Source organism: Anomaloglossus baeobatrachus, chromosome 3 (genome assembly GCF_048569485.1).
Source record: "Anomaloglossus baeobatrachus isolate aAnoBae1 chromosome 3, aAnoBae1.hap1, whole genome shotgun sequence".
Taxonomy (NCBI): Eukaryota; Metazoa; Chordata; class Amphibia; order Anura; family Aromobatidae; genus Anomaloglossus; species Anomaloglossus baeobatrachus.
This window is the reverse complement of record NC_134355.1, coordinates 145,948,186-145,963,355: the sequence shown is the minus strand read 5'-3', so window position 1 is coordinate 145,963,355 and position 15,170 is coordinate 145,948,186. Positions and strand designations below refer to the sequence as shown.

The 15,170-nt window shown below is 46.1% G+C and overlaps 1 protein-coding gene across 7 annotated transcripts in view; it reads left to right on the top strand.

Annotated features, from left to right (window-relative positions):
* Nucleotides 1–15,170, top strand: part of BIRC6 (baculoviral IAP repeat containing 6) — a 533,701-nt gene that overhangs the window by 305,669 nt on the left and 212,862 nt on the right. For all 7 annotated transcript variants that reach the window (XM_075339505.1, XM_075339507.1, XM_075339508.1 and 4 more), the window contains exons 47-52: nt 1,056–1,231; nt 10,549–10,645; nt 11,244–11,438; nt 13,053–13,253; nt 13,351–13,630; nt 14,821–15,077. In XM_075339505.1, the coding sequence (XP_075195620.1) occupies nt 1,056–1,231; nt 10,549–10,645; nt 11,244–11,438; nt 13,053–13,253; nt 13,351–13,630; nt 14,821–15,077 (1,206 nt within the window). The remainder of the gene's footprint in view (nt 1–1,055; nt 1,232–10,548; nt 10,646–11,243; nt 11,439–13,052; nt 13,254–13,350; nt 13,631–14,820; nt 15,078–15,170) is intronic.

The following is a 15,170-nucleotide window of genomic DNA, read 5'->3' as shown; positions in this document are numbered from 1 at the left end:
ATTCACAACATTTTTTTTTTCGGTGACGTGAACTGTTGGAGAAATGTCACTTGAGATCTCGTGGTATCTTGATCTTCTTCACGACAGTCTAGTCTACCTGCAATATGCGGTAAACAGTGTTGTACCAAAGCAATCTCAGAACTACAGGCTTCCTTAACGTTAGTGATTAAAGTTTTGACATCATCTGGGGATGGCTAAGAGCTAATATATCTTTTCGAGACAGATGTGGTGGAGGAATGTTCATAATCAAATAGTTCCTTCTCTAAGGGCACCAGAGAGACACACACAATCTTAGTGCAATCATCCCTGAATATGGATCATTATTATACTATGTCCAAAGACGTAGCAGAGACAGAGAGGTAGGGGCCAAAGAAGTAGACCCTGATAGATCATAGCATACTTTATATCCTGCTTCAATGCATGATAGGATAACGTCACTCTGAGTTCAAGTCCACGATATCTGAGCTTAATACGGGGAGTGCCCGCAGGGATTCACAATCAGGAGCCTCACTCTCCACATTCATACTGGCCCGAACTTCTATCTCATGTCTGCTAGCTGGCTTGACCCTTATGTAAAGACCAGAGGCAGCTTTCCCCACGCTGCAAGATGGAGCTCTTCAGGTCCTTGATGAGGAAAGCATCCAGAGCCATGGGAGGGACTTGCTGGAGCGGGATCTGTGGCCGCAATAGACTGAATTCTCCAGGGAACCATGCTTGGAGTATATGTTGACCGACACAGCGCTTATTTACCATAGCTGTAGATATGGCAGGTTCTGGCAGGAGCTAATTTCTCAAGCTTCCTCTGCACGACATCCTGGACACCCCCCCTCCCCCCTTCATCAGTGGAGTTTTTCGACTACTGTCCAACCTTTTTAACCAGGGGGTCCTGCTTTATGTAAAATAATATTTTACATATTTTAAATGGAATTTTGATTTCTTTAGACCACCATTGATAGAGTTTTTGCAGTTTTTTTTTTAAAATGTTATAAGTTTATTTTTGGGGGCATCTTCTCAAAATCCTAATAAAAGCCAAAATATTGTTTGTTCACTTTTAGGTGCAAGTGGTTTACATTTAACAAAACATGAAAACTTTCATGGAGGATTGGACGCTATATCGGTTGGTGACGGGCTGTTCACCATACTCACCACTCTCAGTAAGAAGGCCACCAGTGTTCAAGTCATGCTGCAGCCCATCTTAACTTACATGGCATGTGGATATATGGGCAGACAGGTAAAAATAACCGTTTTTCTTTAAAAATATTTTATGTAGTATTACTTAGTATTTATATAAACATAATGGGGATATCCCCATCTCAGCAAATGATTGCATATTGCTAGGATGATCATTGGGGTTCCTAGCCGTAGATACCCACCGATCCCGAGAATTAAGGTACCACAATCCTACTTCAGTGCTGCGCAGACTCCTTTTACAGTATTTCTGCTGCACTATGGTGTTCCCAGTTCCGAGTAGAAGCATGACTGAATTCAAAGGGAATTTGTCAGTAGGATCAACCCTCCTAAGCCTCCTATATGGGCATGCATAGAAAGTTAAATAAAATAGTATCTTGATATCTGCAATCCAATAGTTTATTCCAGAGAGAGCAACGTTTTTGTTATATGAAAATAATCTGTTAAGATCAATAGGCCGGGCACAGATCTCCCTGATCTGCCTCCATAGCTTATTTTAAATAAAAGGGGCATTACCAGTGTGAGACATGTTCTGACTGACAGTTTTAATCAATCACACTCAACAAAACTGATCTTTGTCGTGTTACAAATACATCTGTAGTTGTAGTTGTCCTCTGATAGTTCGGTCAGCTCTGCTTCAGAGTTTTGCCTGATTACAACTAACACTATTTTATCTTCTATCTCGCAGGCAGCCTGAGTAAAAGGAAGGTAGTGCAGCTTTGACAGCTGTAGAAGTGTTTGTAGTGAAAGAAGTTTAGTTTTGCTGTACTTTGCTAGTTATAATTACCCATAGTGCTGTAGTGACCTAAGGAGCGCAGACAATCAGTCATTACATAAAAGAGGAGGAAAGCGAGTATAATGCAAATATAGAAATTTTTTATTAGTGAAAAGACACACGCAAAACAGCAATAAATCACATATTAAAAACAATCACCAATAATACAAAAGGGGCACAAGGTATTGGATTCAATAGTGTTCCTATCTGTCTCAAATAGTCGTAATAGCCGTGGGAAAGGTGAAGAGATTCCCAATAAAAACCTAGAAATCCCCGATAGCCGTGGGAGAGGTGAAAAGTTCCCAATGTGACTGGGAGTAAAAAAGGCAAAGCGTCAAACAGAGGTACAATGGTGTTGTGAAACTCTGTTTGACACTATTACAACCACTCCTGTATAGTAGGGAGAGTTCCCAATAATAACAATACACAGTATACAGAAATATGCACCAGAAATAGGGACCACGGACAGCCCGGGTATGTGTAACACGCATAATCACCTGCTCCTTCGGAAGGAAATTACAACATTATGCCACACTGGAAATATCAAAGGTCAGAGCATTCCAATGAGACAGGGGTGCAATGAGAGTCTAATCACAACCACGGCATGTAAGGGTTAATGCCTAAATACACAAAAGGCCACGGCTATCAGGTCGATGTAGGTTAAATAAGCAAAGAATGACCTAAAATACAAGGTATGAGAAAAACAAGGGATACCTGGTTATACTCCTGGCGTAAACAAAGTAGTAAAGTGCAAGTGCATTCAATCAGGACAGGATCCCAATGGTACTATGGAGGGGGTAAAAGTCATTCCAAAAGGTTCCACGGCTAAGATGAGACAGACAAAGTCCAAGACATAATCAACACAATGTGCACATACCCAAAAGGAGAAGGAACACCACCAACGTGCGTTCGCGGAGGTACTGTTGCTTTCTCAAGGAGGAAACCCAGTCATTACATGTCTCAAACTGGTAAAACCCTCCCGGTTTTTAAAAAAAAAAAAAAAAAAAAAAAAAAAAAGCTGTAGAGGCAGATTTTGTGGGAGATCTCTGTCTGGGCTCTAGATTTTAACAGCTCATTTAAATGTTAATAAAAACGTCGGTTTCACTGGAGTTAGACATTGGATCACACTTATCAATGTGTCATTTTATTAAACGTTCTATAACCTCCATGACCATATAGGCTGCTTTAGGAGGGTTGATCACGCTGACCCTTCAAAGAGTAACCATTGGATACATTTATTTTCTTTGTCGTTCCATTGGGAGACCCAGACAATTGGGTGTATAGCTTCTGCTTCCGGAGGCCACACAAAGTATTACACTTTAAAAAGTGTAACCCCTCCCCTCTGCTATACACCCTCCCGTGCATCACGGGCCCATCAGTTTTTTGCTTTGTGTTGAAGGAGGCAGACACATTCACGCAAGCTCCACATTTTAGTCAGCAGCAGCTGCTGACTTTATCGGATGGAAGAAAAGAGGGCCCCTAACAGGGCTCCCGGCATGCTCCCTTCTCACCCCACTCTGGTCGGCGGTGCTGTTAAGGTTGAGGTACCCATTGCGGGTACAGAGGCTGGAGCCCACATGCTGTTTTCCTTCCCCATCCCTTAGGGGCTCTGGGTGAAGTGGGATCCTAACCGGTCACCATACACTGGGACCGGGCTCCCTCCGCAGCCCCTGGGGGAATCTGACGGACAGGAGACCGGGTATCATCAGGGACAGACCCTGCTACTCTGAGGTACTCTGTGTCCCCTTGGGGACGGCGCATAGAGCGCCTGTGTAATGGACGCTGCAGCAGCTGCTGGGTGTTTTGTGTCGCCGGGACTACCGCGCCGACCGCGCTTGTTTGCCGGCCGCGTTAATAACTTTAGTCCCCGGCTTTTGCGGCCTAGTACCGCATACTCCCGCCCCCGGGCCTGCCAGTCAGGGGTAAGGGCGGGACGCTTGACTAGACGTCAGCGGTGAGGGCTGGAGCATACTTCGGTATCCTCCTACCCCCTCACTGAGCACTGCGGGGCACCAGATTCCCGCACTTTCTGAGGCACGCCCACGGCTCCCTCCTCCTCTCAGAACGCTGGCAGCCATTGCTATCAGCACTTTTGCCGGTGGAGATCTTCAGACGAGCTCCACAGCTCTGGGAGGCCCAGGCAGGGAATCTGGTGGACACACAACCGCTGAGGGCGGTCGGTAAGCCGCACCTGTTACTAGGTGCTGGCCCCCCTGGGTGCCGAAGTGTATATTTATATCCTCATATTGTATACATTTACTCTGTTCGGCCGCACTATTTGCTTTTGGCTATATACCCTCACTGATTGCTCTAAGAGGAGACAACAGCATGTCGTCCGCAAAAAGCAAGGGTGCCAAGGCACAGGCTTATTTTGCAACCTGTACCTCTTGTGCGGCTATGTTACCTGCAGGTTCCACCTACCCTCATTGTGTGCAATGCTCGGCCCCTGTGACACTCACTCAGCCGGAGCCTCAGCCACTAGTGGGACCCTCGGCCCAGGTAGAACCACCGGCTAACACTGTCCAGGTGGCAGGGACAGAGTTTGCAATGTTGGCTGAGAAACTTTGAGTCACTTTCTCAATCCATGGCTCAGTCTATGGATAGATGGTCTGCTAAGATACTTGAAGCTTTGCAGTCCAGACCGGTAACACAGGCCCCGGGCACTGTTGAATCATTGCCCCCAGGCCCCCCTCGGTCGGCGCAGCAAAGTGCTCCTGGGGTGACTCCTAGGTCCCACGGTGAGGACTCCGACACGGACCGCAGTCCCAGACCGGCTAAGCGGGCTCGCTGGGAGCTTCCCTCGACCTCATCACACTGCTCAGGGTCTCAGCATGAGGACTCTCTGGACGATGAAGCGGATGTGGCAGATCAGGGCTCTGATCATGACGCCGCTCTCAATCTTGATACACCTGAAGGGGACGCCATAGTAAATGACCTTATAGCGTCCATCAATCAGGTGTTAGAATTTTCTCCTCCAGCTCCTCCGATTGAGGAGTCAGCTTCTCAGCAGGAGAAATTCCAATTTAGGTTTCCCAAACGTACACGGAGTGCGTTTTTTGACCACTCCAACTTCAGAGATACAGTCCAGAAACACCGAGCTTTTCCGGAAAAGCGCTTTACTAAGCGCCTTAATGACACACGCTACCCCTTCCCCACTGACGTAGTTAAGGGTTGGGCTCAGTGTCCCAAGGTGGATCCCCCAGTCTCTAGACTGGCGGCTAGATCCATAGTAGCAGTGGCAGATGGTGCGTCGCTCAAGTATGCCACCGACAGGCAAATAGAGCTCCTGATGAAATCCATCTATGAAGCCATAGGCACGTCTTTTGCTCCGGCATTCGCAGCCGTATGGGCACTCCAAGCTATCTCAGCTTGTCTGTCTGAGATTAATGCAGTCACACGTGCCTCTACTCCGCAGGTTGTGTCTTTAACCTCTCAGGCGTCGGCTTTTTCGTCCTACGCCATGAACGCCGTCCTGGACTCTGCGAGCCGTACAGCGGTAGCATCCGCCAATTCAGTGGCAGTCCGCAGGGCCATGTGGCTACGTGAATGGAAGGCAGACTCTGCTTCCAAGAAGTTCTTAACCGGTTTGCCATTTTCTGGCGACCGTCTGTTTGGCGAGCAATTGGATGAAATCATTAAACAATCCAAGGGAAAGGACTCGTCCTTACCCCAGTCCAAACCAAACAGACCTCAGCAACGGAAGATACAATCGAGGTTTCGGTCCTTTCGGCCCTCAGCCAGGTCTCAATTCTCCACGTCCAACAGGCCACAGAAGGGCCAGAGGAACTCTGATTCATGGCGGTCTAAGTCACGTCCTAAAAAGACCGCCGGAGGAACCGCCCCCAAAGCGGCCTCCTCATGACTTTCGGCCTCCCGAAACCGCATCCTCGGTCGGTGGCAGGCTCTCCCGCTTTTGCGACGCCTGGTTGCCACATGTCCAAGACCGATGGGTGAGAGACATTCTGTCTCACGGTTACAGAATAGAACTCAGCTCTCGTCCTCCGACTCGTTTCTTCAGAACATCTCCGCCCCCCGAGCGTGCCGATGCTCTTTTTCAGGCGGTGAGCACTCTGAAGGCAGAAGGAGTGGTGATCCCTGTTCCCCTCCAAGAATGGGGTCGCGGTTTTTACTCCAACTTGTTTGTGGTGCCAAAAAAGGACGGATCATTCCGTCCCGTTCTGGACCTCAAACTGCTCAACAGACACGTGAAAACCAGACGGTTCCGGATGGAAGCTCTCCGCTCCGTCATTGCCTCGATGTCCCAAGGAGACTTCCTAGCATCAATCGACATCAGGGATGCTTATCTCCACGTGCCGATTGCACCAGAGCATCAGCGCTTCCTGCGTTTCGCCATCGAACACCTTCAGTTCGTGGCACTGCCTTTCGGCCTGGCGACAGCCCCACGGGTCTTCACCAAGGTCATGGCAACAGTGGTGGCAGTCCTACACTCTCAGGGACACTCGGTGATCCCTTACTTAGACGATCTTCTAGTCAAAGCACCCTCCCGGGTGGCATGCCAACACAGCCTGAACACTGCTCTGGAGACTCTCCAGAGGTTCGGGTGGATCATCAATTTCCCAAAGTCAAAATTGACACCGACCCAATCGCTAACTTACCTCGGGATGGAGTTTCATACTCTCTCAGCGATAGTGAAGCTCCCGCTGGACAAACAGCGCTCACTACAGACAGGGGTGCAATCTCTTCTTCGAGCCCAGTCACACCCCTTGAGGCGGCTCATGCACTTCCTAGGGAAGATGGTGGCAGCAATGGAGGCAGTTCCATTTGCGCAGTTCCATCTGCGTCCACTCCAATGGGACATTCTCCGCAAATGGGACAGGAGGTCGACGTCCCTCGACAAAAACGTCTCCCTCTCTCGGGCAGCCAAAGCCTCTCTTCAGTGGTGGATTCTTCCAACTTCTCTGTCGAAAGGAAAATCCTTCCTGCCCCCATCCTGGGCTGTGGTCACGACGGATGCGAGTCTGTCAGGGTGGGGAGCAGTCTTCCTCCACCACAGGGCTCAGGGTACCTGGACTCAGCCAGAGTCCTCCCTTCAGATCAATGTTCTGGAGATAAGGGCAGTGTATCTAGCCCTAAAGGCGTTCCAGCCGTGGCTGGAAGGCAGGCAGATCCGAATTCAGTCGGACAGCGCCACGGCAGTGGCGTACATCAACCACCAAGGCGGCACACGCAGTCGTCAAGCCTTCCAAGAAGTTCGGCGGATTCTGCTGTGGGTGGAAGCCACAGCCTCCACCATCTCCGCAGTTCACATCCCGGGCGTAGAAAACTGGGAAGCAGACTTCCTCAGTCGCCAGGGCATGGACGCAGGGGAATGGTCTCTTCACCCGGACGTGTTTCAAGAGATCTGTTGCCGCTGGGGAACGCCGGACGTCGATTTAATGGCGTCCCGGCACAACAACAAGGTCCCGGCATTCATGGCACGGTCTCAAGATCACAGAGCGCTGGCGGCAGACGCATTAGTTCAGGATTGGTTGCAGTTTCGACTGCCTTATGTATTTCCTCCTCTGGCACTGCTGCCCAGAGTGTTACGCAAGATCAGGTCCGACTGCCGCCGCGCCATCCTCATCGCCCCAGACTGGCCGAGGAGGTCGTGGTACCCGGATCTGTGGCATCTCACGGTGGGTCAACCGTGGGCACTACCAGACCGACCAGACTTGCTGTCTTAAGGGCCATTTTTCCATCTGAATTCTGCGGCCCTCAACCTGACTGTGTGGCCATTGAGTCCTGGATCCTAGCGTCTTCAGGGTTATCTCAAGAGGTCATTGCCACTATGAGACAGGCCAGGAAACCAACGTCCGCCAAGATCTACCACAGGACGTGGAGGATCTTCTTATCCTGGTGCTCTGATCAGGGTTTTACTCCCTGGCCGTTTGCCTTGCCCACTTTTCTGTCCTTCCTTCAATCTGGAATGGAAAAGGGTTTGTCTCTCGGCTCTCTCAAGGGACAAGTCTCGGCGCTTTCCGTGTTTTTTCAAAAGCGTCTAGCCAGGCTTACGCAGGTACGCACGTTCCTGCAGGGGGTTTGCCACATAGTCCCTCCTTACAAGCGTCCGCTAGAACCCTGGGATCTTAACAGAGTGCTAACGGCTCTCCAGAAATCACCTTTCGAGCCGATGAGGGAGGTTTCTCTTTCACGCCTTTCGCAGAAGGTGGTTTTCCTAGTGGCAGTCACTTCACTTCGGAGAGTGTCTGAGCTAGCTGCGCTGTTATGCAAAGCCCCCTTCCTGGTGTTTCACCAGGATAAAGGTGGTTCTGCGTCCGGTCCCGGAATTTCTCCCTAAGGTGGTATCCCCTTTTCATCTCAATCAGGATATCTCCTTACCTTCTTTTTGTCCTAATCCAGTTCACCAATGTGAAAAGGATTTGCACTTGTTAGATCTGGTGAGAGCACTCAGACTCTACATTTCTCGTACGGCGCCCCTGCGCCGTTCTGATGCGCTCTTTGTCCTTGTCGCTGGCCAGCGTAAAGGGTCGCAGGCTTCCAAGTCAACCTTGGCTCGGTGGATCAAGGAACCGATTCTTGAAGCCTACCGTTCTTCTGGGCTTCCGGTCCCTTCAGGGCTTGAAAGCCCATTCTACCAGAGCCGTGGGGGCGTCCTGGGCATTGCGGCACCAGGCTACGGCTCAGCAGGTGTGTCAGGCGGCTACCTGGTCGAGTCTGCACACTTTCACGAAACACTATCAGGTGCATACCTATGCTTCGGCAGATGCCAGCCTAGGTAGGCGAGTCCTTCAGGCGGCGGTTGCCCACCTGTAGGAAGGGGCCGTTTTACGGCTCTTTTTATCGAGGTATTCTTTTACCCACCCAGGGACTGCTTTTGGACGTCCCAATTGTCTGGGTCTCCCAATGGAGCGACAAAGAAGAAGGGAATTTTGTTTACTTACCGTAAATTCCTTTTCTTCTAGCTCCTATTGGGAGACCCAGCACCCGCCCCTGTTCCCTTCGGGCTGTTGTTTTTTTGTGTACACATGTTGTTCATGTTGAATTGTTCTTTTGGTTCATGGTTCAGTTCTCCGAACATCCTTCGGATTGAATTTACCTTAGACCAATTTATAAGTTTCCTCCTTCCTGCTTTGGCACCAAAACGGATGGGCCCGTGATGCACGGGAGGGTGTATAGGCAGAGGGGAGGGGTTACACTTTTTAAAGTGTAATACTGTGTGTGGCCTCCGGAGGCAGAAGCTATACACCCAATTGTCTGGGTCTCCCAATAGGAGCTAGAAGAAAAGGAATTTACGGTAAGTAAACAAAATTCCCTTCTTTTTTATATTCAATCGCACACATGAAATTAAACATCTGCACTGCTCCTAAACTAATCATTCATTCTCAATATTCTCTATTGACAGATAAAATCTGTCTGCTGTGAATACATGTGTTCTCATTATTCAGATAGGAGACTACAGTTGGTGCTCATAAAGTTATATAGGGAGCTTTAACTATTACATCTGGACAACTTGCAGCTGAATGCCTGTGTCTGCCGCTAGCAGCTCCTCCTCCTCCGCATGGCCCTTCTCCTCCGCATGGCCCTTCTCCTCCGCATGGCCCTTCTCCTCCGCATGGCCCTTCTCCTCCGCATGGCCCTTCTCCTCCGCATGGCCCTTCTCCTCCGCATGGCCCTTCTCCTCCGCATGGCCCTTCTCCTCCGCATGGCCCTTCTCCTCCGCATGGCCCTTCTCCTCCGCATGGCCCTTCTCCTCCGCATGGCCCTTCTCCTCCGCATGGCCCTTCTCCTCCGCATGGCCCTTCTCCTCCGCATGGCCCTTCTCCTCCGCATGGCCCTTCTCCATTGAAGTTTAAAAACACCAACTGCCATCTCCTATCTCAGTAATGGGGAGGGCTGTCTTCACTGAACACAGATTTTACAAATGAATTGAGAGTAAAAGATCCAGAAGGAGATAGAAACAGATCAATTACAAAGTTGCTTATTTTCATGTGCACTATTAATGAAATAAAAACTAAAACAGTTGCTGATTAAATGAATAGGACCCGTTGCAGTTCTCTGCCAATCCAGGTGGGTGGCAGCACTGCTGTGCGGGAAGAAATGCTGAGAGGGTGATGCTTATAAAAGTGATTACCCACTAGTGATGCTTATGTATGAAAAGTGCTATGGAATTAATGGCGCTATAGAAGTGAATAAATAATAATATTACTACTTGGGCAACCTCTTCTTAAATTCTGTAGTTTCCAAGTAAAATAAAAACCTTATACTGACGTTGTAACCCTGGCACCATTCCAGCCTTGTTGTCGCTGGGGCTCCTGGCACGTGTCTGACGTTGGCTGCATGTGATACATCAGTGGCCTCTAACAAGCTGCAGTTCTCACTCTGCTTTTGGACGTCTGATTTGTTTCTTGGGGAAGTGTCAGAGAAGCAACTCTTTTGTGGCTGCTTTTAGACATGTCATGTGGGTGCCCCAGTGCCAACATCACTGGAACAACACCAGGTTTTTTTCGTTGGAGGAGTGCAGCATTTAAGAGGGGGTTGCCAAAATAGTGCATTGAATAGTATAATTGAATTCTGCAATCTGTTTTTGTATGTTCTTAAATGATACAATGATCTGTTTTCTTCAGGGCTCTCTTTCTACTTGCCAACTGTCGGAGCCGTTGCTGTGGTTCATCTTAAGGGTTTTAGACACAAGTGAGGCCTTGAAAGCTTTTCATGATATGGGTATGTATTAGTGTGTTTTCGGTGCAGTCCTTACTAGAGATGAGCGGAACCATGGAAGTTCACTTAGGCGTGTTTTGGATGGACTTTAGATCTGTTTGGGATGCTGACTTAACCTGAACCCCAATGGAGGTCACTAATTGGGCAGTTTAGTTTGGCTGTCTTCCCACGTGCCCACCATTTTTTTTTTTCTTAATTTTTTTTTTTATTTTTTGTGCACACTACATCCGATCACAGCTGTTGTTACCCCCAGTGCAAAAACTGCTTTAGCGTTTGGTATTTGTCATTTATCAGTGATTTTCACATAGATGAAAAATGAATTACAAAACTCCTCCTATCCATTACCGTGTTAATAATGGACAGTGCACAGACAACAACTGATGCCATCTATCTGCTGTCCATGATTTTTATAGTCTTGTGAAGGACGTTTTGGTTTCAGCTGAAAAACAAACATCTGATTTTTTGTAAAGAGGACACACATGTGAACAGGTCCCTAAAATATAATGCATTATTGTTCTATCCCTGAAAATCCCAAAACATGCTTGAAAAACATGGACGTATGATTGCAGGCCTGAATGTTTTTGTTTTGTTAATATTTTAGGAGGTGTTCAGCTCATCTGCAATAACATGGTGACAAGCACAAGAGCAATTGTCAATACTGCCAGAAGTATGGTGTCTACAATCATGAAGTTTCTTGACTCCGGCCCCAGCAAAACCTCAGACAGTAGTTTGAAAGCCAGGGTGCTCGCTTCTGAGCCTGATAATGCAGAGGGAATTCACAACTTTGCTCCTCTTGGTATGTAGTTATATTTTCTTTATATATTTAATTTTGCTAAAATTGATTTGAATTTTTTTGTGGCGAGACTTTTATAGATTTTCAGTATATTACAATTTAAAAAATAACTTGGGAGGCACATCGGTTTGAAAAGATGCTTCAAAGTGTTGTCTTTATTTTGGCATTTGTTGCTTTTAAAGTTCTTCAGCTAAAGTACAAAAAACCCCTTACATGCGCATCATTGCATGGCGCCATTCCAGCGATGTCGAACCTTTCCCAATGGTCACAGAGCGTTTTTTTTTTTTCGTTTTTTTTATTCTACACAAGGCACTTTAAAAAGTTAAAAGGCAATCTGTCAGTAGGATCAACCCTCCTAAGTGATCATCTCTATGGCCATGTAGGTCATAGTAAGCTGAATAAAATGCTATCTTCAATCTGATATCAGATTTCCAGAGATATGTACGCTTTTTTTTTATCTGTAAATGAGCAAATCAATGGACTGGACACATCTGAATGAGAGAGAATTGGCCTCTAAAGCTTCTGTTATGACTGGAAGAAAAGGAAGTGTTACCAAAGTGAGACATGTAATGACTGACACTTTAACTGCCCTTCTCCCTTCCCTGGCTGTATGAGATTAAAGCTGAAGCACTGTGAGAGAACTGCTGCTGCTGCAAATGTTTTTGTAATGAGATGAAGCTCAGTTCTGCTGTACTGTGATTGTTATAATTACACACTGCTAAGCAGTGAGATAGAGTAGACTGTCAGTCATTACGTGTCGAAGACTGATAACTCCTTCCCCTTTTTCTGTAGGCAGATTCTCGGGAAAATCTTTGTTTTGCCCATAGACTTAACAGCTTATTTACATATTAAGAGAAACAAGGAATTGGACTTTGGATTACAGATGTCAAAGTATCATTTTAGCTAACTTCCTATGACCTACATGCCCATATAGACAGCTTTGGAGGGTTGGTTGTCGAATACATGACAATCGATTTTATTACTTTTTCACAAGTTATATGTAATTAAGTAATCTAAAAAGTTTAGTTGTTTTGTAACTTGAGCACGGTGTCAGAGCTAAACCTGGCCTGCAGTCCTTGCTGGCTGTGTCTTCAGAGGCTGCACTGGTGATTTACATTTTGGGAAATATGATCTAGAACAGACAGAATCTTTCACTATGTTTTAAGAGCTCTGCTATTTTAAGGCCATCTGTGGGTAAGCGTTTCTGGTCATGGAGTTTGCTGCTTGTTTACACAAACTAAAAGATTTATCACCTAGTGATTATCATTACCCTGACTACAATGTTACTCGCAGGTCCGTTCGACAGGCCCTCTCCTCTGACACCTAACTGTCAGTGTACAATCTCTATTGTGAGCCTAGTGTGGGCAGGGGCAGCGTTCCCATGATTGTGTCAGAACGGCTGCACCCAGTCATCTAAGTGATACATCGGTGTCTACATTATGTTGCTCTCAGATGAGGCAGCAAAATCCTGCTGACAGATTTACTAGAAGGCTTTTGGGGGGAATTGTTATTAAAAAAAACCCAAACAAACAAAAGCTACTGTGGTGTAAGATGTTAAAGCGTCTGATTATTTACTTAGACTTGTATCATTAGATTCTTTGATTTTGATGTTATTAGGTACGATCACATCAAGTAGTCCTACAGCCCAGCCCGCGGAGGTCCTTTTACAAGCCACCCCACCACACAGGAGAGCGCGGTCTGCTGCCTGGTCCTATATTTTTCTACCCGAGGAGGCTTGGTGTGACCTCACCATTCACCTGCCCGCCGCTGTGCTACTGAAGGAGATACATATTCAGCCGCACCTCGCATCCCTGGCCAGTAAGCAGCTGTCGAATTGTTCTATAGTGGTCAGTCTGTGGAGATGGTAAACCTTTTCACTTGAATACCTCTTTACTTTTGTTTTTGACATTTTTAGCTTGTCCTTCTTCAGTCTCTGTGGAAATAAGTGCAGATGGAGTCAACATGCTGCCATTGTCCACACCGGTCATCACTAGTGGACTCACATACATCAAAATTCAGCTTGTAAAAGCCGAGGTGGCATCTGCTGTCTGTCTACGTCTCCACCGTCCTCGTGATGCCAGCACACTTGGACTTTCACAAATAAAATTGCTTGGCCTGACTGCGTTTGGAAACACTTCATCAGCAACTGTTAACAACCCATTCCTTCCTTCTGAAGATCAGGTGTCCAAAACCAGGTAATATGGCAGGGAAAGCCAGGACTGCGGAGAAACTCCTTGGCTTAGTTTTCTATCTAAAAGTGTTCTAAAGAAGCTAAGATTGGAGCATTTAGTACTGGTAGTATATAAATTAGTTTTATAATTAGTTTAATGCAGTTTGATAGGTAATGTGTTAATAATGTGAGAATGTGGCATCTGCTACCACATTTTTACATAAAAAAATAGTGTGTAGGCTCCTGTACGTACTCCAATACAAATTATATAATATAGATCGTGTATATGTGTGTGTGTGTGTGTGTATATATATATATATATATATATATATATATATATATATATATATATATATATATATATATATATATATATATATATATATATATATATATATATATATATATATATATATATATTCTGTATATATGTATATGTATGAGAGATATCTACACATATATTATGTATGTGTGTGATAAATATATATATATATATTATTATTATTATTATTATTTTGTAGAGGTCTGATGCACCAGTCATGAGAAGTCACAATTAAAAGCCATAAGCAAATCAGGCTGGAAGTTCACTGTGGGCGTGTTGCTGTGCTGGCAAGAAGCAGTCATGGTGCACGGACATGCCCCTTTGGGCCTTTCAGCCTGATTTGCATATTTTTTTTACACTTGATTTCTTGTGACTGCTGTATCAGATTTTTACAAAAATAGCAGGTTTTTTTTTATTGAGGTACAAGCACTTTTACAGCTTTAACTCAACTTTAAGACATTAAAATATACTGAGAAAGCGCTGTCTGTGACTGTATAAAAAGAAAAATTAAATTTAAATAAAATTGTGGACTAAGAGAAGGAAATGGTATAAACTCTCTGCCTCTCCAGCATTGCCACCATTGGTGGTGCATGTTGGTCCTTCAGGTATATTTTATCAGTCACTTGTCCCATATGTGCATGCATCAGTGATTTGGCTGCAGTGGTCACTTGAATAATGTTCATGACCTTCTCACGCCTTCAGCAATTGGGATTTACCCAGTAATGATTATTTTATACCATTTCAACATTTTTCTTCACAATGGATTTCTTTTCTTTTCTTCTTATGTATAGGGTTTTTGGGCAAAGTCTTGGCTGAATCCCTCTGCTGTACTGTTTGTGTAATAGAAAAGTGTTTAATATGTTTTTTCCCTTTTTTTTTCTTTTCTTTACAAGTATTGGCTGGCTAAGGCTTTTACATCATTGCCTCACTCATATCAGTGAACTAGAAGCCATGATGGCAAGTGCTGCGGCCCCCACAGCAAATCTGTTACAGACATGTGCTGCCTTACTGATGTCTCCATACTGTGGTATGCATTCACCCAACATCGAGGCAGTGCTGGTGAAGATCGGGCTTCAGTCCACCAGGATAGGACTTCGCCTCATTGATATCCTTCTGCGGAACTGTGCTGCGTCTGGCAGTGACCCTGCAGGTATCATGTCTGCCCTCTCCGTAATGATGAATAGTTTTATTATAATTTGGATCAATTCACATCATGTTTTTTTGTTTCTATTTAGTATGTCTG